Below are 23,623 nucleotides of genomic sequence, written 5' to 3'. Positions count from 1 at the left end.
AGATTGACCTCTGTGGGAACAGTCCATCCAATAATCTGTCCTCTAGGGGGGGAGGAGTCAGGGAGGGTAGAGTCACCATTAATTTCGGTAGTTAGCGCGTGACGGATTTGTAATTAAGAAAACAACTCAGAATCTTCTAGCTCAGTTTGCTGTTGCAACCGGCTAAAACTGAGCATTTTACCTCTAACCCAGAGGTCGCCCACCCGGGAAATACCTATGAGGTCCCAGTTATCAAATCCCTTGGAGCCATGTAGACTTCCAAGTAGCTCCGAGTCCCACAGGGGTGTTGCAAGGGTAAGTCCGATCACAACCTAAGCTCTTGTTGACTGCATGCCACACTTGGACCGAATGGAAGGTAGGCCCAGTAAGGAGGAACTTCCTGGGATTGGCATTGAGGGCTCTATTATACGTCCCGCCCGGCAGGAGCCATCTATCCATGGCATAGCCTGGGTCACCCGGAGTCCAGTACGCACCCTGGTTGATGGCATCGAAGTGGGCTGTCCAATAGTATTTCTTTATGTCCGGTAGACTGATGCCGCCGTCGTACCAGTTGAGGGGGGTCGTTTGGGAAGCGCTATTCTCAGTCTTTCGTCCCACAGCAGTTGCCACTGTAAGCCTTCAATCTGTTTAAAATATTTCGCTGAAACCGGGACATGATAGTTTTGCAAGGCATAGAGGAAGCGGGGCAGAGACATAATCTTAAAAAGCGCGGCTCAGCCAAGCAGCGAAAGAAGGAGCGCCTTCCAGTGTGCAACGTCGCGTCTCAGGCTCTGCAGGGGCGGGATCAGGTTTCTCTCATATAGGAGCCCTGGGTCTGCGGTGACAAAGATCCCCAAATATCGGAATCTGTCCGAAACAACCTGTATCGAACACTCCCTGGGGAGAGACGGATTCACACCAGAGAAGGGTGTACAGGAGCGATTTATTCCAGTTGATGGAGTAGCCCGAGAATATACCGAAGGATGTGAAGATGTCCAAGACACATCTGAGGGACTTTGCAGGGGAGGTCAAATAGAGGAGGATGTTGTCTGCGTAGAGTGAGATACGGTCCACCCACTCTGCCGACCACCGCATACCACGTATGGCCAGGTTGCCCCGGATCCAGGCTGCCAGGGGCTCCAAAGACAGGGCAAAAAGTCTGGTGACCCTACCGAGCTCAAATGGCTCGGATCGTTTGTTGTTAACCACCACCTGTGCGAGGGGTGCAGAGTAGAGGAGCCGAACCCAAGATCTAAATTGTGGGCCAAATCCCAACTTGAGAAGTACTGCAAATAGGTAGGGCCATTCGAGAGTGTTGAATGCCATGGAGGCATCTAAAGGCAGGATTACCGCATTTTCTTGAATCATTTCGGCCCGCTCCATCGCTCCGTGGACTCTTCGTAAGTTCAGAGCAGTGTTACGGTGGGGCATGAAGCCAGATTGCTCTGGGTGTAACAGGGAACTAATCACTTGTGTCAGCCGGATGGCTAGGAGTTTAGCGAGTATTTTTGGTTCGGCATTAATAAAGGAGATGGGTCTATAGGAGGCACACCTGTCTTTTGGCTTACCTTCCTTAGGGATGACCACTATGGACGCCAACCTCTGATCGGGTGGCAGTTCCCTCGCCCTCCTACAGTCCTCGAACATGGCCTTCAGGTGTGGAGCCAGGTTGTCTGGACGCAGTTTGTAGAGCTCAATGGGCAATCCATTGGGCCCCATCGCCTTCCCAGTTTTAAGGGCCCTGATCACTTGTGCGATCTGGATAAGGCAAATCTTAGTGCCTCTGCATATCATTTCTACTCGATGAGTCCCACATCTTTCTGATCTGCACGATCGGTCCCCCTTTTCGCTTCATAATGCATTCAGGCCTCACTCCCACATATCACCACCCCCTCAACCAGTTAACCCATGAGCTCCTCTACCAGCCTTCCAGCTCTTGCAAGAACGTCCTGAATAGTTGGTGGGCAAACACACTTTGAATTGTCAATATCTGCCCCTGCTCCACACATGAATCCTAATTTAGCACTCCAGTGGGCTTGCGCATGTTTGGTGTGCTCTAAATGGCACATTTTTCCAGGCGAATATCGCCTCTAACCCCTTTCGAAGAATACACCATGAATTAACTGCGCATAGTATGTTCTGTGTGCACCTGGGTTTCGTTTAACATTAAAGGTCTCTCGTGCCTACCGTCTGACTGTGTGAGCCACTGTTGCTCTTTCACTTTGGTACCTAAATCCATTGGGGTTACATGTCATAATTATTATGGCATTAGACTTCACTTGTCCATGATCAATCCACTTTCTTTCAATAGTTGTTCGTGTCTATAGAGACCATGTGAACTAAATTCTTACCTTTTACTCTTATCAGTTTATTTTTTGCTCATTATGTTCCCCCTCATCTGGAAACAGTAAGTCACAGATGCATGTTTGCCATCATGTTGTCTCTCCTATTTCCCTCATCCTTTTTTTAGAGCTCTGCGAACTCCCATTGTGTTTTGACACTTGCAAAGCTTGTAAAGAACACCCCTTGAAGCCAATGAATTGGTGGACTTTTTGATAAAAATCTGCACCTCGGCTTTGATAATTTCATGGTATAAGGTTGTGCTGTCTTGGCAAGGTGGAGGTAATGACAGCGTGTCTCTTTTGGGCTCAGGTGATTGCGGAGGACAGGTAGCTACAGACTCCATGTACTCAACTGATTGAAGTGCCTACAGTGTCAATTCAAGCACAGATTGGTTATAGATGGCTGTGGAGAATTTACTACATGTGTAAATCCTAAATCCACTCCTTAAAGCACCCAAGCCTTTTCACTTAATTGCTATGGATTGGTTTATTCATTTCCATGCTCTTTACTCCTTGGTTTATACTCTATGTTGCATGTGTCCTTTGGTAATTCTGTATTGTTATTGTCACCTACTGTCAGTTCTCCAAACATGCCATTGGTACCATTCTAGGTTTATCCTGCTTGCAGATTGTCTCACTACTACTTTTGAGCTAATACCTTTGTGGAAAACAACTTGTAAATTGCTGTAGTAAGTGTAGTTGGGTGATTTCTTACTGGGTGTCCACACTAACACTTTATTTTAACTCTTCAAACCCTCCAGAACGCTGGATCCAACAAGCTATCAAAAATAATGCTCATTTGAAATCTACTTCTTCTGTACATGTTGCCATCACTGAACTTTATGAAAATCTGCATTATAAATAAAAGCATGTAGATGTATATTGTTTAGGACTGTCGTAGAAGACGGTTTGCAGTATATATTTCCTGTCTGTATATATATATATATATATATATATATATATTTTTTTTTTTCAGGCTGTGGTGGAAGAAGAATGTATTCCTGCAGAACAGTTTGTAATACACTTGCTGCCAAGTCTTTTAAGTCTTACGTCGGATCCTGTGCCCAATGTCAGAGTACTGTTAGCAAAAGCTTTGAAGCGAAGCCTGTTAGAAAAAGGTAAATGTGTTTTCCTTACTGCCTCCTCCTCCGCCAGACTGCAAGGTCAACACTCATTGTTCGAGTTAGGTTTTTATGTATTTGTGTATATAATTGTACAACAGACACAACTGATCTGCTGTTTACATATGTACTGGTTTTATGTTGTGTGTGTCTCTGGGAGCCTGCCTTTTGAACGCTTTTTTGAATGATAGATTTATGTAAACAGGACAATTTAATGAAACAATGGTGAATGGTCTCGGAAATTTGGAGTCTCTTTCTGATGTCTGCATTGTAGTTTCATAAATTGGGCAGGTTGCAGAATCTTTTGAAGTTATTTGAGTGAACAAAGTGTTAGTAGTTGGATAACAACCTGTGTATTTTTTGACCACATAGTAACTTAAAGCACAGAGTAGATTAGAGATGGGGCGATGAGAAATTCACTTCTGTCTGTGATGGCAAAAATGGCTTTCACTAGAACGGCAATTGATGAGGTGTGAATCCAAATAAGATCCTAGAAACAGTGTAGGTAAGAGGTATTTATTAATATTATTAACCGGTATTCCCAAAAAGCCAGACTAAACTATCTCAAGTTTCTCAGAACGCCCCCACATCAACATTCTAACCTGTACTCCCTTGGATTCTAGAAATCACATGGGGCAGGGAACTATGATACAAAGGTGGGGGGTAACTGGGAATATACCAATTACCATCATTACAGGTAAATGCTAAATGCAGATGTCATAAAATGTGTGTGTGTGTGTGATTTTTATATATATATATATATATATATCAGGAATTGCAACAGTAATGTCATATATTTGTTTTTCTTCAGCTTACTTCACAAGCATCGGCAATCCTCATCTGGAAGCGGTGGAAGGGGCTGTTTTAACCCTGCAGTCAGACAGAGACCAAGATGTTCGTTTTTTTGCAACCGCAGAACCAAAACAAAACAACACAGACACTAACTTCCTCCCATGAAAACCAAATGGACCTATCATAAACTTTCTACGCGCCGGCCCTCCATCAGCTAACATATTCCATGGACTGTGAACTTAACTGCTGCAGCCTGTATACTCCATTTCTATAATACCATACTTTCAAGCTGGATCTGAAGAATCATTTATATATCGGGTCAGAGGGGGACCTCCTTAGTGAAAATTACATCATACGCATTTGATAATTTTATAATATGGCTTTTTTAAATCAGTTTGTTAGAAAATAAACTGTACAAAGGGGTTAGTTATGGGTGATGTGGCAGTTGAAAGCGATGGGAGTCTGTTCTGAATTGCTCATGTTTGTTTTTATCCTGGGGGTGGGGCGGGTCTAGGCTTCTGCTGGTACATGTGTCCATTCACACTCCCTCTCTTGTCTGAATAACTTGTTCCTCTTCTAAGCAGAACTGTTTCCTACTTACTATGGATCTCGTTGAACTCTGACCTTTCTGAGCATGATTAGGTGATTTAATTGGCGGACTTGGTGGACTTCAGCCATTAACCACTTACAAACATATTTCTACTTTGGCTTTGTCACTATTTTATCAGCAGACTGTCACTCCAACTGCACCTATTGTAAGTTCCTCTAAAATTTACAGTACCTGTTGATGACATGACAAAACTGAGACAACTGCCCTATCTGCTTCTCCCACTATGTAAAGTTTACACGTCTCTGGCAAGGTTTTCACCGTGGAATTTCTCTTGTTGATAGGAACAGGGTTTAAGAAATCCTCAATGTGTTTCAAGTAGAGCAGTAGGGAAGCACATGTCTTGTTCAGGTGTAAGACGTATGACCGCAGTGGTTTGGTAGATCGAAAGGTGTTCTTTTAATTTAAGATCCAGCCCCACACACGCCTATAGGTCCCGCCACACTGTAAAATGCACTTTACTGCATTCCTCGTATATTTATTCTAAAGGAATGAGCATGACACTGAGCTACGAACACCACATCCCCCCTCATCCCAAGTCCTTGCACTTTTACCATACAAATTATTCCTCATGAGAAGTTGCGCTTTTTTCGTCTCCCACCCCCATGCCACTTGAGTGTCATAATCTCACAACTGGTAGTGTACATCCCAAGTCCTACTTTTAATTTGCTGTGTCTTCCCTTTGTACAAGTTCAGTTTTATATTATTTCAGCAATAATAGATCACCCGTTCAATCATTACTATTCTTGTTGCAGCAATTGGTCTTTTTTCATGCCACGGACCTCTAAATGAATAAAAGGAAAGAGCAGCAGCTGTAGCAGAGTTTAGGCTAATGTTTTGCGGGTAGAATTGGTTGATTCAGAAGTCCACATATGGTAGTCTGCCCATGAATTTCTAAGCCTCTTTCCTTCTTCTCTTTGGAAGAGATGCTTGTGTATTTATAGTATGTGGAGAGAGGTACACCACAATATAGTTGTTGAATAAGGCAACTTATGATCAGATGAATTAAGAGTATATAGTAAGAGCTGTGAGTATTTCACTAGGAGGCATATTGTGCCATATGCATAACGCCACTGAAGAAAAGGGCAAAATGTGTCAAATCCAGACTAATTTCAAAAGTATTTAAAGCCCAGAAAACGAACATTTCAAAAGTCTATGGTTCCCAAAATTTCTGAGCAATTCCTCCCGTTTCAAAGTGTAGCAACCATTCTTATCACAAAGATCTAGTACTGTATATACTTAAAAATGAAAAAATAAGATCAGTAAAAATCTGGTTGACTTACAGTAATTTATGTTGATAAATATTTTTTTAAAACCTGTGGATGACCGCTATAAAGCAGTTTATTATAGACCCGAAGTGGCTTATTAGCTATAAGGTTAGTAAGCTCACTTCTCCTGGATGCACTTATACTCCATTTTTATTTTTTTATGGTTTTCTCGTTTTTTGAATTGTTATTGTTTTTAACAGTAAAACAAATGTACATATGTGAATATGCTCTGGAAATTTGCAAACAACAAATGTTTTTTTCACAATGTCTAAAACCTATATCACTGCAAGAGAATCTTACAACGCCAGGTAGTTAACACAGCAGCACTAACATTGACTGTGATGGGGTTTATATTAATTTACTCAATATGTATGTGATGGTTTAAAAAAAAAAGATAAATGTTAACTTTTTCTGTTGTGGTTATTTTGCATGGTCTGATGAAAAAAAGATTTTGTTGCACGTGCTGCTTGGTTTGCGGCATGCATTAATGTGGATCTAAGAGAGTACAAGTTGATTTCAGTTCTTCATCACTTTTTAATGGCTGCTTCGTGTTGTTCAGTACCTCTGTCCTTTAAATGTCCTATTGCAACATTAGTAGAAATCCCCTTTTTTGTTCACTTGCTCTGTCTACTATCAAAATTCCAAGTTCACAAAACAGAGTAAGGATACAATTTTGGATGAAGAAAATTACAATGTAGAAAGTGTGGCATTATTTTGTCATGTAGCCCTCTGGTTTGCCCAATGGTCACTGTAGATGAGCCAGATAGAAATTTTAGTTAAAGAAATGTGTGCATCATCGCAGCACAAGTTAAAATAACAGTATATTTTAACATTCTTGCTTTAGAATAGCTTTGAACTTAAATCCTGTTAAATAGAATTGGCACAATTTAATTTAAATTGTACAGCAGCAGGGGAGAAAAGTGATTGCTTTCCGTTTTTCCTGTGAACTTCTTTTATACATAATGTACTCGCATTGGTTTTTGAGAAATCCATTGAAGTACTTTCCAATCCCCTTATGCTATGTTAAGCAGCCAAAGAAATTAATCTGAACATTAGTTGGAGTCATTATGATTTGTATTGTTGGCAGAGCGTTGAATTTGAAATATAGTATGTAGTTGGCCTATGCAAGAGACCCATGCACCCAGCAGCTGTTTTGGTGGACGAGAGGTATTACACTTTTGTGATCGTCTTTTTTACTATAATGTATTCTTGAATTTCGTTTTGTGCGCTAATAACCAAAATCCAGCTCAGGATATGTAAACCAGTCTTAGTAAATTGTATTTATTCACTAGGCTTCCCAGATGAGTACTGTAGGCATTTTCAGTGAGGGCTTTTTCTGGAGAAGTGTGTGTTCCAGATTAGATTTTTCAGACCAGCACATTGACACCGAATGGGAATTCTTCCGACCTATGGCAAGGTGATAACTTCATTCCTGGGATCTTAAAATTAGCCAGTTTTATTTCAACCTGAGTTTCCATTTTTCATTACAAACAACATTGTTCATTTTCAGTTTGAAAGAGAAAGATGTACCAATGACTAGGGATGGAAACTCGCCCACATTTATAACCCTAAAATAATTATTCACTGTCAGGCACAATATCTCAACTCCAACTGAATGAGCTTAATGGAGTACAGAGAAGTCTCCTGATCACACCATCCTTATGTAATATGCTAAACACAATAGTGATCAGTGCACTATAATCTCTATATAGCGCAGCCTGTTTATTCTTTATTAGGATGATGTACGATGGAAGGTGCTCACTAATTCCTGTACCATCATGCCAGGGTCTCCATTCTCTTAAGATTATATCTGATGGTGTTGAACAGTTCACCAACACCCGTTAAGTGGCACCGAAAAGGTATCGAGAAGTTAGACAAAAGTAAAGCAACTGTATTCCTCTACCACATTCCTGTGGCAATTCCTTGTAAAGTTTAAGAACCTGGGGCACCTGGAGAGAAGACATTTTGGGTTGAGGACTAAATTCATAGGATTCCTTACCAGGAGCTTTTGGGCACCCCTTGTTCTAGCCTCTTTTATTAGGGATTAAGGTCTACAAAATTCCAGACCTTACACAGGGACTGATGGGTTAGGATATTCTAACATGATGGTACAGGAATTAATGAGCACCTTAATATGGGTCTGCTATAGAAACAACACACTATACTATATAGTGACCATAGTTGCACTGATCACTATTTATGCATAGCATGAATCTCACAAACACCATGAGATCTGAGACTAACTGTAACGGTTTGTGTGTGTGTTTATATATATATATATATATATATATATATATATATATATATATATATATATATATATATATTTCATTCAATCTATATTACAATCATTTAAGATCACAAAAGACAAATAACAGTAGAAAAGCACTCATCCCCACCATTAAAAAGATAAAAAATCTTATTATAATATAAGGGTATATAAAATAATATACAATTATTCCAGAATTCCAAACATTAAAAATGTCAAATGATTTGCTAACAAACCTTAAAATTCATATTAGTATAAAAAGACATGAAACAAGTCTACAATACAATTTACATTTCTAGACGACAAAAAGAACCTTAGAATGCACAATCATAGGTAGGCACAAAAAACCGGTACGGGGTTTGTCAAATGTACACCAGTTTTATACAAAAGGTTTATTTGAAGATATTAAAGGAAAACTCCAACTTTTGTTGGAATAATAACCAAATTCCGGCAGAATACCATCCTGCCAATTTCTACATCTTTTAATTTCCTTTACAAACATTAGGTTGGATAGGCTTAGATGGACTTAACAACCTTTGTCGTTTTTCTTTCCTTAATTGTCCACATCTAACTCAGGAATTTGGCAACCGCTATTACACATGTACATTAGTGTGGGTTACCAGTATCCTCATTGCAATAGCACTGCTCCTAACGCCCATATTCTTACATAATGCTGCAACCATTTTTTCCGTGGAGCCTGGTATGCCTGGCAAACTAATAAAACATGCGAGTAAGTTTCCTGATATTCCAAACTCAACTTACACTTACTATCATTTTCACTATGCCTTTTGCATGCAAATGCATTTACAGGTAACAAGCCTACCCGAAATTGAAAATCTAGACGTCTATCCCTTGGTTTGGTGATAACATCCCAATAATTCTCATATTGTGGGCTGGGCTTGAATGCCAAAAATGTACCCGTCAGTGATGTTGACTCTGAGGTAATTATACAATTCTTCACCACCATGGACCAATAGAGCCTTTTCATCTCTTTTATTGGGGTAAATTGTTGGCTCTCTGGCTCATCCCATAAGTGTCTCAATCCCATACTAACCAGTGTTGGTTTTAGGGCTTGCGCCTGCGTTGCAGTGAGCAGCGAGAGCCCTTTTGTATGGGGTTTTGAAAGCTGACCACACGCTTGTGCATGTGATCAGCTTTCGCCATTAGGCATTGGCTTTCACGTTTTTTTTAACAAAAAAACGCACACGATTGTGTTCAGGTGGGCGCATGTCCCGCTCTGTAACGCCCCTTCCCGACGGTGGCTAGCACGCGCAGCAGTGCGTGTTTGCCTCCCTGCCGCGCTCCCTCCCCTCGCTCCTCTGTGGTGCGCGCGCACCACTAGTTTTCTATGTGACGGCTGGCGCTAAGGTACTTATTGTGCTGCTGTGAAGGCATCGAAATCCGTTTGCTTAATTTTTACGTGCGGAATTTCATATGCACATAATATTTTATATAATTTTGCATTTGAAACCTATAGCGGCAAAAGTTTGGTTAGTTTGTGGGATGCAAAAATAGTTTACTTACTTTCCTGGCGCAATATTTTAGTTGTTTTGGCCGTCGTGCTGTTTATGTATGCGGTTCCATTTTTCAGGCCCCTTGCTTGCCTACTTTTGTCCTGACCACTACCTTTCTTTAGCTGGTGACATCAAATCTCACTCAAGCCAGTATCTGCAACATGGAACCTTCTCGGCTCTTTGTTTCATGGGGTGTAAGAGGCAGTAGCAGCGGCTCAATTGCTCTTATTACCTTAATAGAGGAAATTATATTTAAGTCAGTTTTGTGTCAGAAGTAGTATTGTCGGGTTCAGTTACCGTAGCTTTGTGTACTAGTGATACTGGGTTATGTTTTGGAGTCTGGAATCCTGGGGTTTCATTCTGTACTTTGGGGTGACATGTTAAGCCTCTGTGTGCAATGTACCTTCCGGTGTGACTTGCGACATATATGCCGGTTGATTCTTAAATGCTGGCTGCATTTAGTGGGACAGAAACAGTGTTTAGTCTGTTTTCTGTGAGATTGCACTCTCCTGCCTGCTTTTGGGGGGGGGGGGGGGGGTATAAGATGGCTCAGTGAGATGAGTGGGCGCCGCTTGCTGGACGTGGATCCATGTCTGCAAGAGATCCAGATCTGGCCGGTGAACCCTGTCAATCAAATGCACCTTGTTTTCTTGGGTAAAGACTTCCCAATTGTTGCACTAAGTTCACATCTCTTATCCTGTGTGAAGAACATAAGGGTGGTGTTTCTAATTCTGGCTCTCTTCCCTGGATGCTGCAGATTGTTGCATTGTAAACACATTTCAGTATAGCTCTGATTGCCAGGTGACCGCGCTTTATTAAACAAACAAATAAATGGCCTGAGAAGTTTGGGCGTTGTACTCACCAATTCTATTATTCTGTCATGGGTTTGCATTGGTCCCCGATGTGGCAAAGCGGGGTACACCAGTTGCGGTGCTGACTGGTGTAGCTCGACAGATTTAGCACTTTGGTAGTTGCTGACCTGGGCTGGGATGCAGACATTCTCAGGGGAGCCTCCCAAACCGCGTTTGGGCTGGTGGGTGCTGTGGGCAGTAGGACGGCGAGGGCATCTATCTGGGCAGGACTGGGATGTGCCTCATCAGATACTATCTCCGAATTCTCTGCCTGGGAGCCTGTGTTTTAGATGGCAGAACCCCTCTTTTCGAAGCATATGAGCTGCAGATTACACACTGTGCATAGATGGCCACCTAGAGTTGGGCCCGGAAGTTTGCAGTTTGTTTTGTTGTAGAAAAGTCTTTGGAAGTCACGGTATATGTGACTCCTCCTTTGGATGATACTGCGCATGGGCATCGGCTCCATCCCCAGATTGTTTTTTTCCGCCACCGGGCTCAGATGTGTTTCCAGCGCTACGTGTTGGAACCGATTTCGTTCGGCGTGCAATCCTTACCAACTTACAGAAAATCAGTTTTGAACGCTTTCCCAGTCTACGCTAATCTTCAACACCGAAGATTTCGATTCCGGTCATCGTCGACGGCCTTCAGGCCTAACTAGGCCTCGACTCCAGCTCCTGGAAAGGACGCCATTTAAAAAGTGTCCTTAATGTGGGTCGAAGTTTCCCCACACCGACCTTCATGAAGTGTGTAACCTTTGCCTCTCCCCGGAGCACGAGGCCAGAGACTGTTCCGCTTGTGCCTCTTTCCACTCCAAAAAGACTATCCGGGACCGAAGAGCTAGGAGAACAATGGCTCGATCTTCAGCTCCGATTCCGGACGACATCTTTGAAGAAGGCGTTGACGTCCCAGAACAACACAATGTTGACAGCAACTCCGAGGCAGAAGATTGAGACCTCGAGGACATCACTCCAGCACAGCGGGTCATAAGTAAGAACGTCGACCCCGACCCTTCCTCAACACATCCAAAGAAGGCCCTGGTCACACCCTCTCCCTTGGGTGCACACAGTCACTCTGCTTCTGCTGCCGCCCCTTCGGGCCCGGCTAAGAAGCTAACCAAGCCTTCAGGCGACTCTGGCTCGAGTCGACCTTCCCACGGTGCTGGCACATACCTACAGGCACCGAAAAAGACAACATCACCGGCCCCGTCGACATCCAAACCCCCGGCGCCAAAGCCTACCGCTACTCCTTTAGCACCGAAACCCAGGTCAGAACCAAGCAAACCCGCTTCGGATTCAAAAAGACCACCGGTACCGAAAAAAACCATCGGATCCAAAAAATATACCAGAGCCAAAAAAATCTGCGAAGTAGAAAAAATCTTCGGAGCCGAAAAAGACTCCTGCTTCTCCGGTTAAGGACATTGCCAAAAAAACAAAAGAAACCGCTTCAGTGCTGAAGCCTCCCTCCACACCAAAAGATCGGCCTCCTGCAGAGGACTTATTTCATCCAGACCTTGCACAAAAGACTCTAGCTAAAGACCCAATCACTGGGCAGCTAACTTTAGCTTCAAAAAAGCGACCACTGGATACACCAGCGCCAGCTCCTCATTCAAAGAAAAAGGACATGGCCACCTCGCCTTTAAGGCTTCCTTCCCCTCCTCCTCCACATATACCATCACCACCTGCTCCCCTACCACAACATTCCCCTGCATCCTCCTTCATACCAGAGGATGACAATAGAGATGATAGCTCTGATGATATAGGGGCTAACATAGATGATCCATCTATTCCTCTAGGCTCACCTGACCCGTGGGATGATTATAACACCCCAGACGTCCCAAATGTCCCTCAAGATGATATACCCCTCAAGGCCTTCCCCACTAGAAGACACTATGGGTTTTAATCAGTTGATACACAGAGCCGCGCAATATCATGGAGTAGATATGCATACAGACCCTGTAGATGAAGACTTTCTAATGGATACCTTTGATAATGCACAAAGGTCCTCATCCATATTACCAATGCTTAATGGAGTGATTAAGCATGCTCTTGAAGTCTTCAAGGACCCAGTCAGAACTCTGGTCATTAACCCTCGAATAGAGAAAAAGTATAAATCTGCCCCTTCAGACCCAGCATATATTAAAGGTCCGTTACCACTAGACTCACGTGTAGTTTCCAACGCACGCAAGAGAGCAAACTCACAAACATCAGGTGAAGCTGCCCCACTAGATAGTCTAAGCTACTTTACTCATCAGGGAAAAGAACTGCGTCTCAAGCAGCAAACATGTGGTGTATTGCCAATACACAAGCATTATTGGCCAGATATGACAGGGCACATTATGACGAATTAGAATCACTAATGCGACACCTCCCTGATAAATACAAAGATAGAGCAAATTAGCTTATTCAAGAAGGGAAAAATATTACAAACACCTCTATTCGGTGTGCACTTGACGCAGCGGACACCGCCTCCAGGGCAGTTAACACAGGTGTTTTATTACGTAGACATGCCTGGCTAGGCATATCAGGGTTCAAACCTGAAGTCCAAAGTGCTATACTTAATCAACCCTTCGATGAGCAACACTTATTCGGACCCAATGTTGATGTATCACTTGAAAAAATGAAAAAGGATACAGATACAGCCAAATCTATGGGAGCCCTGCAGTCGCAGGCTCCCAGACGTTCATTTTGCCGCGCATCTTATCGAGGCGCCACCAGGGGATACTCCTCAGACACACCTACCTCATACAAAGCCCCTACACAATCCACATATAGTAAGGGCTACCAAAGGGGAGGTTACAGGGGTAACAATAACAAAGGCAGAGGTAAAAACAATCAATCAATCAGGAAGGTCAAGCGACCCTTGACCTTCCTGGTAGGTCACTCCCCCTCCGCTGCAGCGCCACCTGTACTTGCGCTCTCCTCCTGCCTGCTGACTCGCTCCTGGTGCCCGCACCCGACCTCCTCCTTCGCCGCTGCTGCCGCTCTTCTCCCGCTGCTGTGTGCCTGTGCCCTACCCGTTTTCTGCTTCTGGTTCCTGTGTGCCTGTGCCCCTACACTTTTTCACTTCTGTACCCAGTGTATGCCTGTGCCCCTGCCCGCTTTTCCAGTTTTTATTGCCTTTCCTCTTCTTCAGCTTCTTTGCCGAGTTTGTCTTCCCGCCGCTGCCCCCGGCGGCCCCGCCCCCGTGCCCATTCGCTGCCCTGTCAACCCGCCTCCCTCCTGATCCTCCCTCTCCACCTCGCTATATATGGCGGACGCGCGCAGCGGGCGCGCCTAAGGCAAGCCCGTCTGCGCCTGGATCGCGCCCAGCGCCAGTACCCCTGGCTTCCCCACCATCCGTGTCGCCCGCCTCCGCTACAACGCTGGCACCCTCCTCGCTCTCAACCACGGACGGACCTTCGACTGCTACAAGGCCACCCCCAAGCGCACCCACGGCCCCTTCACCTGCCAGAACTGCAACTTCTCCTGCAAAAACAGCGCTGAGGCACCCACTACCGCAGCAACAGAACACAACCGGCTGCGTTGCATCCTGCTCAACACCTGCTCCGCACGCAAGCACGCCGTCTAGCTCTGGGACCTGCTCACCACCACTTCACCAGACGTCGCTTTCCTGTCCGAGACCTGGATGAACGAAGCCTCCGCACCAGACATCGCAGTGGCTATCCCCGACGGATACAAGATCTCGCGCAGAGACCGCACAAATGGAGTCGGAGAAGGCATTGCCATAATCCACAAGAACACCATCAATGTCTCCACAAACACTGACGATACCCTCACCGCCACCGAACACATGGACTTCAAGATCCACACTGACACCCTCGGAGGCACCCTCATCTACAGACCACCCGGCCCACGTCCCCAATTCTGCAACTCCATCGCCGACTTCATCAGTACGCACGCCCTGACCTCCACCAACTACATCCTGCTTGGCGACCTGAACTACCATCTAGAGAACAACGACGACAGCAACTCCTCCACCCTGGTCGACAACCTCGCCACCCTCGGAATGAAACAGATCAACACTACCCCGACCCACATCGCCGGCCACACGCTTGAGGCCATTTTTACCGCCAGCCCCCACGTCACCGTCCGCCACGCCACCGAGCTCACCTGGACTGACCACCACGGCGTCCACTTCACCTTCCAGAAACCCATTACCCACCACTAGAAACACACCTCGCACTCAACCCTCCGAGATCTCTGTACTGGGGTGAATGTATGGACATTGTTCTGCATTCTGTCCATCAACTGTGGTTTTTGCATTTGTCACCCCGAGTGGGAAGGGTATGCTCAGACGTGAGTCCCATGCTCTCCACCCACTGGTGTTAAGCTATCCTGGCTGAAGACGGGTGATAGCCAGAAACCGGTCCTAGGATGCTTGATTCCGGTCTAGGAAAGACATGGCTTGGCAGTTCGGGCTGGGATGTTCCCATGAGGCACAGGGTCAAGGCTGATTTGCATATGGCCATGTCTGAACTGGGGTGGTGTGAAGTGCAAAAAAAATGGAGTTAGACCCAGATCTCTGTACTGGGGTGAATGTATGACATTGTTATGCATTCTGTCCATCAACTGTGGCTTTTGCATCTGACCTCCACCAACTACATCCTGCTCGGCGACCTGAACTACCATCTAGAGAACAACAACGACAGCAACTCCTCCACCCTGGTCGACAACCTCGCCACCCTCGGAATGAAACAGATCATCACTACCCCGACCCACATCGCCGGCCACACGCTCGATGCCATCTTCACCGCCAGCCCCCACGTCACCGTCCGCCACGCCACCGAGCTCACCTGGACTGACCACCACTGCGTCCACTTCACCTTCCAGAAACCCATTACCCACCACCGCATTCTACAGATCCTCCGCCGTCACTGGGGCAAAGTCACCAAGGAACGACTAGAAACACACCTCGCACTCAACCCTCCGACCACCCCCACCGATCCAGAGGAGGGGGCCCACTCCCTCAGACGCTGGATGGAGGACTGCGCCAACACCATAGCACCCATGAAACAACCCACCGACAGAGAGACCAGCCAGAGAGCCAGCTGGTTCACCTCGGAGCTCCTAGCCTCCAAGTTCACCTACCGAAAACTCGAGAACATCTGGCTCAAAGATAAAACACAGCCAACCACACAGCGCACAAAGACGCCATCCGCAACCATCACCACCTCATCAGGACCACCAAAAAAACCTCATTCAAAGAGCTATTCAACATCGTGAAAGAACTCCCAGCTCCTGCACCAACGACATCCCGCCTTCACAAGCCCTGTGCGACACCCTTGCTGCCTTCTTCCACCGCAAAATCACTGACATCCACAACAGCTTCAACCCCAGGACGCACCCCATGGACCTTACTACCATGTCAGACCTACTGGCTTTGCCAATGCTTGTTTATTTTTGTTTCCCAAAATCTTATTGAAACTGGTTACACTGATTTTCTAATATGAATTTTTTGCGGAAATACTAGCATGCATCAACACATTTTACAAAATATTGCTGAAAAGAAATGGTAACTGAAACTTTACAGTAGTTAAGGAAAAACCTATATTTTCTACTTCCATTTTTTAGGAACATTTTATATTGAAAGCAAAGAATCATTAATCTTGCTTTCAAGCCTCTGCAAATATTTGTATCTAATCAGAGAGCATTCTGGGAGCATTATGCACAGTCTCATATTGCTAAACTTTGAAACCGTGTGTCCTCCTTTTTATGCTGGAACCACTGTCAGTAGTGCAGTCAGAACTTACATTCACTGAGAGCGCTCAGCCTAATAATAAAGGCTCTCAATTAATGAACCATAAATACAAGTTTGAGCAGCATTAACATATGCACACAAATATTAACTTAACTGCAGGCAGTGCCCTTCCCTGATCCTTAATGTGGTACTGCAAACTGGCAGCCAAAGGGTTTGCGCTGCAAGGGGTTGAGCCTGCTTGTCCCAAGGACAAAATGCACATTAAAACGTGTTGCCCTTGACCCCAAACAATATGTCCTGGGCGTTGGGCAATAGGAATTCCACATCCCTGCATCACACATGCCCTCGTCAGCAGTCGACTCGACTACGGAAACACCTTCTACGCGGGAGCCCCGTCCAAACTCATCAACAGACTCCAAAGAATCCAGAACGCCTCCGCACGCCTGATCCTCAACGTCCTACGCCGAGACCGCATCACCCCGCACCTAAGAGACCTGCACTGGCTCCTCGTCGACAAAAGAATCACATTCAAACTCATGATCCAAGCAAACAAGGCACTCCACATTACCGGCCCTGCCTACCTCAACGACAGACTCTCCTTCTACGTACCCAACGGGAAACTCCGCTCCTCCGACCTGTCCCTGGCCACCGTCCCGCGCATTCACAGAACCACTTCCGGGGGCAGATCCTTCTCCCACGCGCCGCCAAGTCCAGGAACGCCCTCCCCCTCCTTCTCCGTCAGGCCACAGACCTCCTGGCCTTCGGAAGACTGCTCAAGACCTGGCTCTTCGACCACTAGCTGCAGCTCCTCCGCCCCCCCCAGCGCCTTGAGACCCTAGCGGGTAAGAAGTGCGCTCTACAAATTCTTGATTGATTGATTGATCATAGACCTCAGACCTCTAAACATTTACATACAGTCGGATCATTTTCATATGGTCACACTCCAACAAGTCCTTCAACTCCTGTTACAAAACGACTTCCTTGTCACTCTAGATCTCGAGGACGCCTACTTCCACATTCCCATCCACACAGCACACAGAAAATATCTCAGATTTGTGCTTGACTGGCAGCACTAACAGTTCAAAGTGCTCCCATTCGGAGTCACAACAGCGCCAAGGGTGTTTGCCAAATGCCTAGAAGTAGTAGCAGCACACTTAAGAAGACAACATATTCACGTCTTCCCATACCTAGACGATTAGCTCATAAAAGCCAGCTCATACAGCCAGTGTGTGCAACACACTCACGCTACTATTCAACTGCTTCACGACTTGGGATTCACAGTAAATCACACCAAGTCACATCTGCAACCTTCACACATACAACAATATCTCGGCGCTACAATAAACACCCAACTAACACTAGCCTATCCCTCTCCAAACAGGATAACAAGTGTGCAAACTCTCCTAACAAAATTCAAACTCGCTTCCTGCTTGAGTGTTCATGCAGCTCATAGGAATTATGGCATCTTCCATATTTATAATACCTCACGCAAGACTGCAAATGCGTCCACTTCAAGAGTGCCTAGCACGCCAATGGAACCAGGCTTGTGGTCAATTAACAGCCCTAGTTTTGGTAGACAGTCGGACTCATCGCCCTCTGCAATGGTGGAGCAGAAAAAACCTTTCAAAGGGCCGACCGTTCATAGAGCCAATTCCTCAGATAATCTTGACAAGCTGGTGCATCGCTCTCCGGCTGGGGAGCTCACCTACTGCATCACACCATGCAAGGCAGGTGGACACCGCAACAAAAGTTACTCCACATCAACCACTTGGAGTTACTAGCTGTTTTTTCTAGCCCTAAAAGCAATCCAAAAACCAGTATCAGGCAAAGCTGCCTTAGTCCGCACAGACAATGTGACAGTCATGTACTACATAAACAAACAAGGGGGAACACACACTCTGCAGCTCTCTGTTAGCACAGCAGATATGGAGATGGGCTATACCACTAAAAGTCATCCTCTTAGCCCAACACGTTCCAGGAGTACAAAACACCATGGCAGATCCACCAGTGCGAACTTCATCCACAAGTTCTTCAACCGTTCTTTCAAATGTGGGGACAACCTCATATAGACCTCTTCGCAACCTACGAAAACGCAAAATGCCCAAACTTTGCCGCCAGATATCCTAACCCCCTGTCCAAAGGCAATGCGATATGGATGAACTGGTCCGGAAAATGTGTGTACGCTTTTCCTCCTCTACCACTACTTCCGTTCGTGATACGCAAGCTACAACAGCATTCCCTAACACTCATTCTAGTAGCTCAAACTTGGGCCAGACAACCGTGGTACACCACACTGCTGAAACTATCTGTGGTACCACACCAAAAACTAAGCCCATCTCCACATCTCTTGACACAGAACCATGGAAAGATCAGACACCCGGACCCAGCTCAGCTCAACCTAGCTATCTGGCTCCTGAAGTCATAGATTTTGGTTACCTCAACCTTCCTCCAGAATGCATGAACGTGATTAAAGAAGCCAGACGTCCCACTACGAGAGCATGTTATGCTGCTAAGTGGAAACGATTTGTAATATACTGTGAAAACAACCACATAAATCCTTTAGATGTGTCTATTCAACACATCATATGATACCTATTACACCTTCAAAAGTGTAATTTAACTTACACGTCTATCAGACTACACCTTGCTGCCATTGCATTATATTTACAAAATAGACAACATCTATCTCTGTTTAGAGTACCTGCTATCAAAGCTTTCATGGAAGGACTCAAGAGAATAATCCCTCCCAGAACACCACCTTCACCAGTGTGGACCTTAAACATTATTCTTACACGGTTAATGGGATTTCCCTTTGAACCGTTACATAAATGCGAATTACAATTCATAACTTGGAAAGTAGCTTTCTTAGTAGCTATTACTTCTCTCAGAAGAGTCAGTGAACTACAAGAATTTACCATTCAAGAACCCTTTTTGCAGATGCATCATAACAAAGTGGTTCTACGCACTAATGCTAAATTCCTTCCAAAAGTCATTCCACCATTTCATCTAAATCAATCTGTTGAATTGCCCATTTTTTTCGCGCAGCCACAAACAGTCACAGAAAGAGCTCTACACACCTTAGACGTCAAAAGAGCATGACTGTACTACATCGAAAGGACACAAACTTTTCTTAAAACTAAACAACTTTTTGTGTCTTTTTCACCACCACATAAAGGCAACCCCATATCCAAATCGGGGATAGCTAGGTGGATTGTCAAATGCATACAAATATGTTACCAGAAAGCCAATTGTACGTTAACAATTCCTCCAAAAGCCCATTCTACAAGGAAAATAGGGGCTTCAATGGCATTCTTAGATGATATATGCAAAGCAGCTACATGGTCTACACCGCACACATTCACAAACCATTATTGTGAAGATGTGCAAACTAAACAACAAGCCAATGTGGACCAGGCTGTACTAAAAATTCAGTTTCAAATTACTGCGACGGATACTGGTGGTCGCCGCTAGGTGTGGGTACTGCCATACAATCTGCACAGTGTGTAATCTGCAGCTCATATGCCTCAAACGTAAAATGCTACTTCCCAGTATGCATCCGTTCTTGTCATGTAGAGCTGCAGAGTTACACACGCCCACCCAGCTACATGTATCTGTCCCAGTATTATCCTACCTGTAATGGGGTTAGTATATCCTTATCAGCAATCCAATCTCGTATCCTGTTTAGTACCATTCTACCTATAATTTTTTGAATGGTATCTGAGACTGATTGGTCTGTAATTACCTGGGCACAAGCGATCACCTTTTTCAAATATTGGCAGAACCCTTCCACGTATCTGGAATAACTGCACCGCTAGCTATTGCATTCACTAGCAAGAGTATATACACTTGCCAGATAACCTTATCATTCTGATACAAATCGTCCGGGACCCCGTCAGGACCAGGAGCTTGACTATTAGCACCTGAACCCAGTGCTATTTCTACTTCCCCCTATGTCAAAATTCAATACTCAGTCAGAAGACGGAGTAGTGTGGACATCCTCAATATCACCCCCTGCCTCCAAAGCAAATTGCGTTGCAAAATGGGAAACCCACATATCCGGGGCTACATGGTTATGGGGCGCGGGAGCTTGCCCTCCTCTCCCCCATTTTACCTGCTGCCAAAAAAACGAGTTCCTTTCTTTGCTTGCTTGATTTAATACAGATTTATATTTTTGTCGGGTGAGCTTGACTGCAGTATGATCACTCTGCAATCCTTATTATACCAATTAGCGACTTTACACTTCCGCTTACCTGAACTACTAACTGGTTTTAAAAAGAAGGTGCTACTTTTAAGAAACAGATACTCGTGCAGCTTCGTAATTCTATTATTTAACTCAGATTGTGTTGCAATGGCTCGTAGCTCTCCCAAAGGTTTAGAGACTGCAGCCGTATATCTATAAGTGTTTGTTTGCTGGTCACTGCTTTGTCCCATTTTACCCACCTCATACTGCTACAAAGCTGAACCTCACTAGTTGAATGTGGCAATGGTGGTATTGGCAGATGACTTGGACCCGTAATTTTCATCTTTAATGAAAGAGGATTATAGTCACTTCCGACTCTTTCCAAAACCTCCATGTCACAAAATATGGACCCATGTTCCAAGTTAATGAGTATGTAATCAATCTGACTTGAACTCACACCATTATTATAGGTGTTGGCTCCCTGCTTATCAGAGGGTGAACAACCATTTACTGCCCTAAGCCCCCCCTCCAAACACAAGGCCATTAATTAGTGAGCTGCCTCAGACCATCGCTTTATGGGGGGTAGTCTAAAATGGGGACACTCCATAACACATCTTCAGTCAATTTGGAGTCCTCATTACCAAGGGGTTCAAAGGTGGTATTAAAATCCCCTGCAATAACTAATTTGGGGACACCAGTCACTCAACCCAGGAAGTCCTTTAGGTTATCAACTGTGCTAGATTGTCTTCCTCCAGTGAAACCCCTTGCGTAAACATTTACGATGATTATTTGAGTATTAGGGTTAGCCTGTAAGCGTATGGCCATAATATCTGGACTTTCAATAGGAATTATACACATGGTAAAACCCAAATTCTGCTTTACCCAAATAGTTAGCCCCCCTGCAGGTCTGCCTTTCTGCCCTTGAATTGCCGGTTTGTAAAAATTAAGATATCCCAATCGATATAGAGTTTTGGTACACCGAGTCTCCTAAAATAAGCAGATCTCTCAATGCTCTGAGTTCCTGCCAATCCTGGGACTCTAATTTAAACTGCAGTCCCGCGACATTCCAGGGGATGTAAAGTACAAGCACGGGATTAAGTCGATTCGACTGCTAGTGTGGTTACTTAGTGGATCATTCTTACACCCCTTATCTAGATGTGGTGTTTGATAGCTAGCTGGCCCTTCATTATTTAGCAAATTTCATTGCTCTTCAGGTGTTGGGCAACCGCGGGAATCCAAACCACTGAGGAGGATACATTTATTCTCTATGTTTACTCCCATACCACCAGGGTTACCTAGGACACCATATTGTGGTCCCTTCCCCCCCCCCGTAGGCACACCAATACCATCAATTCCACTACCCCAATAATAGGGGACTTAAAAAAGAACGCGTAGGGCAATGCTCTAATTTGGGTACCATCGTGTGAATTCCAACACAGTTGGTCTACAAGAAATCATGGCATTATTCGGTTGTTGAAATTTAAAACCACACAATGTCCCTCCAATGTTTTTTGGGCTGATCCTAGCCATTCCACTCTTCTAACCATTATAACTTGAATACCAAGTGAGTGCCCCCCGAATCCCTCTTGATGGGTCAACCAGTGCAAAGATGTATTCATTAGTTGGGCAGTAGACTCAGTCTGGTCCTCTCTCGAGGGTGGGACCTTTCCCAGGATCAATACAAGTGGGGATAATGCCTCTGGTAGGTGTAGGGACTGGCGCAAAGTGTGGGATTGCCATGAATCCACACCGTGCTGCAATGCGCCAGCCTCCTTTTCAACCACCTTCAATGGTAGTCCGGCATTAGTAACCCGACCTGCTATTATGGCTAAAAAATGTGATCCGGGGTTTGGTTTGGAATTGATATTAGTGTTTATATTTCCACCCATGTTCTCATTTATTACCAATGTGTCAGAGTTATCCACACATTTATTAGAGCACTCTGTGGTGGGTATCCCTAACAAGGGCCCTCTAATTGCAGATGGTTCTGAGCCCTCAGAAACTACTACTGGTTTGGGGTCTAGACATTTACAGTGGCATGTACCTAGCCTTTCTATTTGCAACAGTTTCTCCTCAGTTAACAATAGTACAATAGTTTACTTAATAATGGATTCAATAGAACGGTAACCAAAGTCTCCAGTCTTTTCCACTGATCAGAGTTGCAGTCGAAGTCTGGTGGGATACGAGTACTACCGTTGGGCTTAATTTGTAATATTGGCCCTTGTTAGTTTTTTAAAACCATTATTTTGTTATTCTTTGATTTAGTGATTTCCTGCTTCGATTTGGGCTTATGTTTTTGTATAGTGCCCACTACTCCGTTCAGCCGGTGGTTCGTTGTTAATTCCGTTTGGCGGCATTAGCGAACCACCTCTCAATGATTTCTTTGATCTAGGGGAAACCTCACTGTCCGGATCACATGGCACTTGCAACTTCCGGGGTGCAAGGATTACAGAGGGTTCCAAGGATGTGGCCAATAGCAAATGTAATAATAATAATAATCCACATTTGTAAAGTGCGAACAATCACCCGTAAGGGTCTCAAGGTGCTGGGGGCAGTCGGGAAGATTAAGCAAGCTATTGCCCAGAATAACGTGGTGCTGGGCTAATCATGGGCGCATGCACAAGTGACTGGGTTTCCCCTACCTCGACGACTGGTTGTTGAGGGCGGGCTCGCCCCAGACAGTCGTAGGCCACCTCCAGACTACGGCCGACCTCCTGCACTTGCTGGGGTTCTCCATCAATGTGCCGAAGTCGCACCTGTGTCCCTCTCAGAAGCTCCTCTTCATCAGAGCGGTTCTAGACTCGGCGCAGTTTCGTGCTTATCCTCACGAACAACGGGTTCGGGATATTCAGGCTCTGATTCTGATCTTTCAGCCGTTATCCCAAGTCTCGGTCAGGTTGACGCTGCGGCTTCTGGGGCTGATGGCCTCCTGCATCCTTCTGGTGCATCATGCCAGGTGGCGGATGCGGGCTCTGCAGTGGGACCTGAAGTTTGTGGGCCCAG

General features: G+C 45.1%; 1 protein-coding gene across 2 annotated transcripts in view; it reads left to right on the top strand.

Moving 5' to 3' along the window:
• LOC147706079 (serine/threonine-protein phosphatase 4 regulatory subunit 1-like) overlaps positions 1–6,514 on the top strand; it is a 342,243-nt gene extending 335,729 nt beyond the window's left edge. For both annotated transcript variants that reach the window (XM_086932523.1, XM_086932522.1), the window contains 2 exons: positions 3,298–3,439; positions 4,254–6,514. In XM_086932523.1, the coding sequence (XP_086788649.1) occupies positions 3,298–3,439; positions 4,254–4,399 (288 nt within the window). In that variant the 3' untranslated portion in view covers positions 4,400–6,514. The remainder of the gene's footprint in view (positions 1–3,297; positions 3,440–4,253) is intronic.
• Positions 6,515–23,623: the final 17,109 nt, after the last annotated feature.

Source organism: Lissotriton vulgaris, chromosome 7, assembly GCF_964263255.1.
Source record: "Lissotriton vulgaris chromosome 7, aLisVul1.2, whole genome shotgun sequence".
NCBI classification, from domain to species: domain Eukaryota; kingdom Metazoa; phylum Chordata; class Amphibia; order Caudata; family Salamandridae; genus Lissotriton; species Lissotriton vulgaris.
This window is presented reverse-complemented; position numbering and strand designations above follow the sequence as displayed.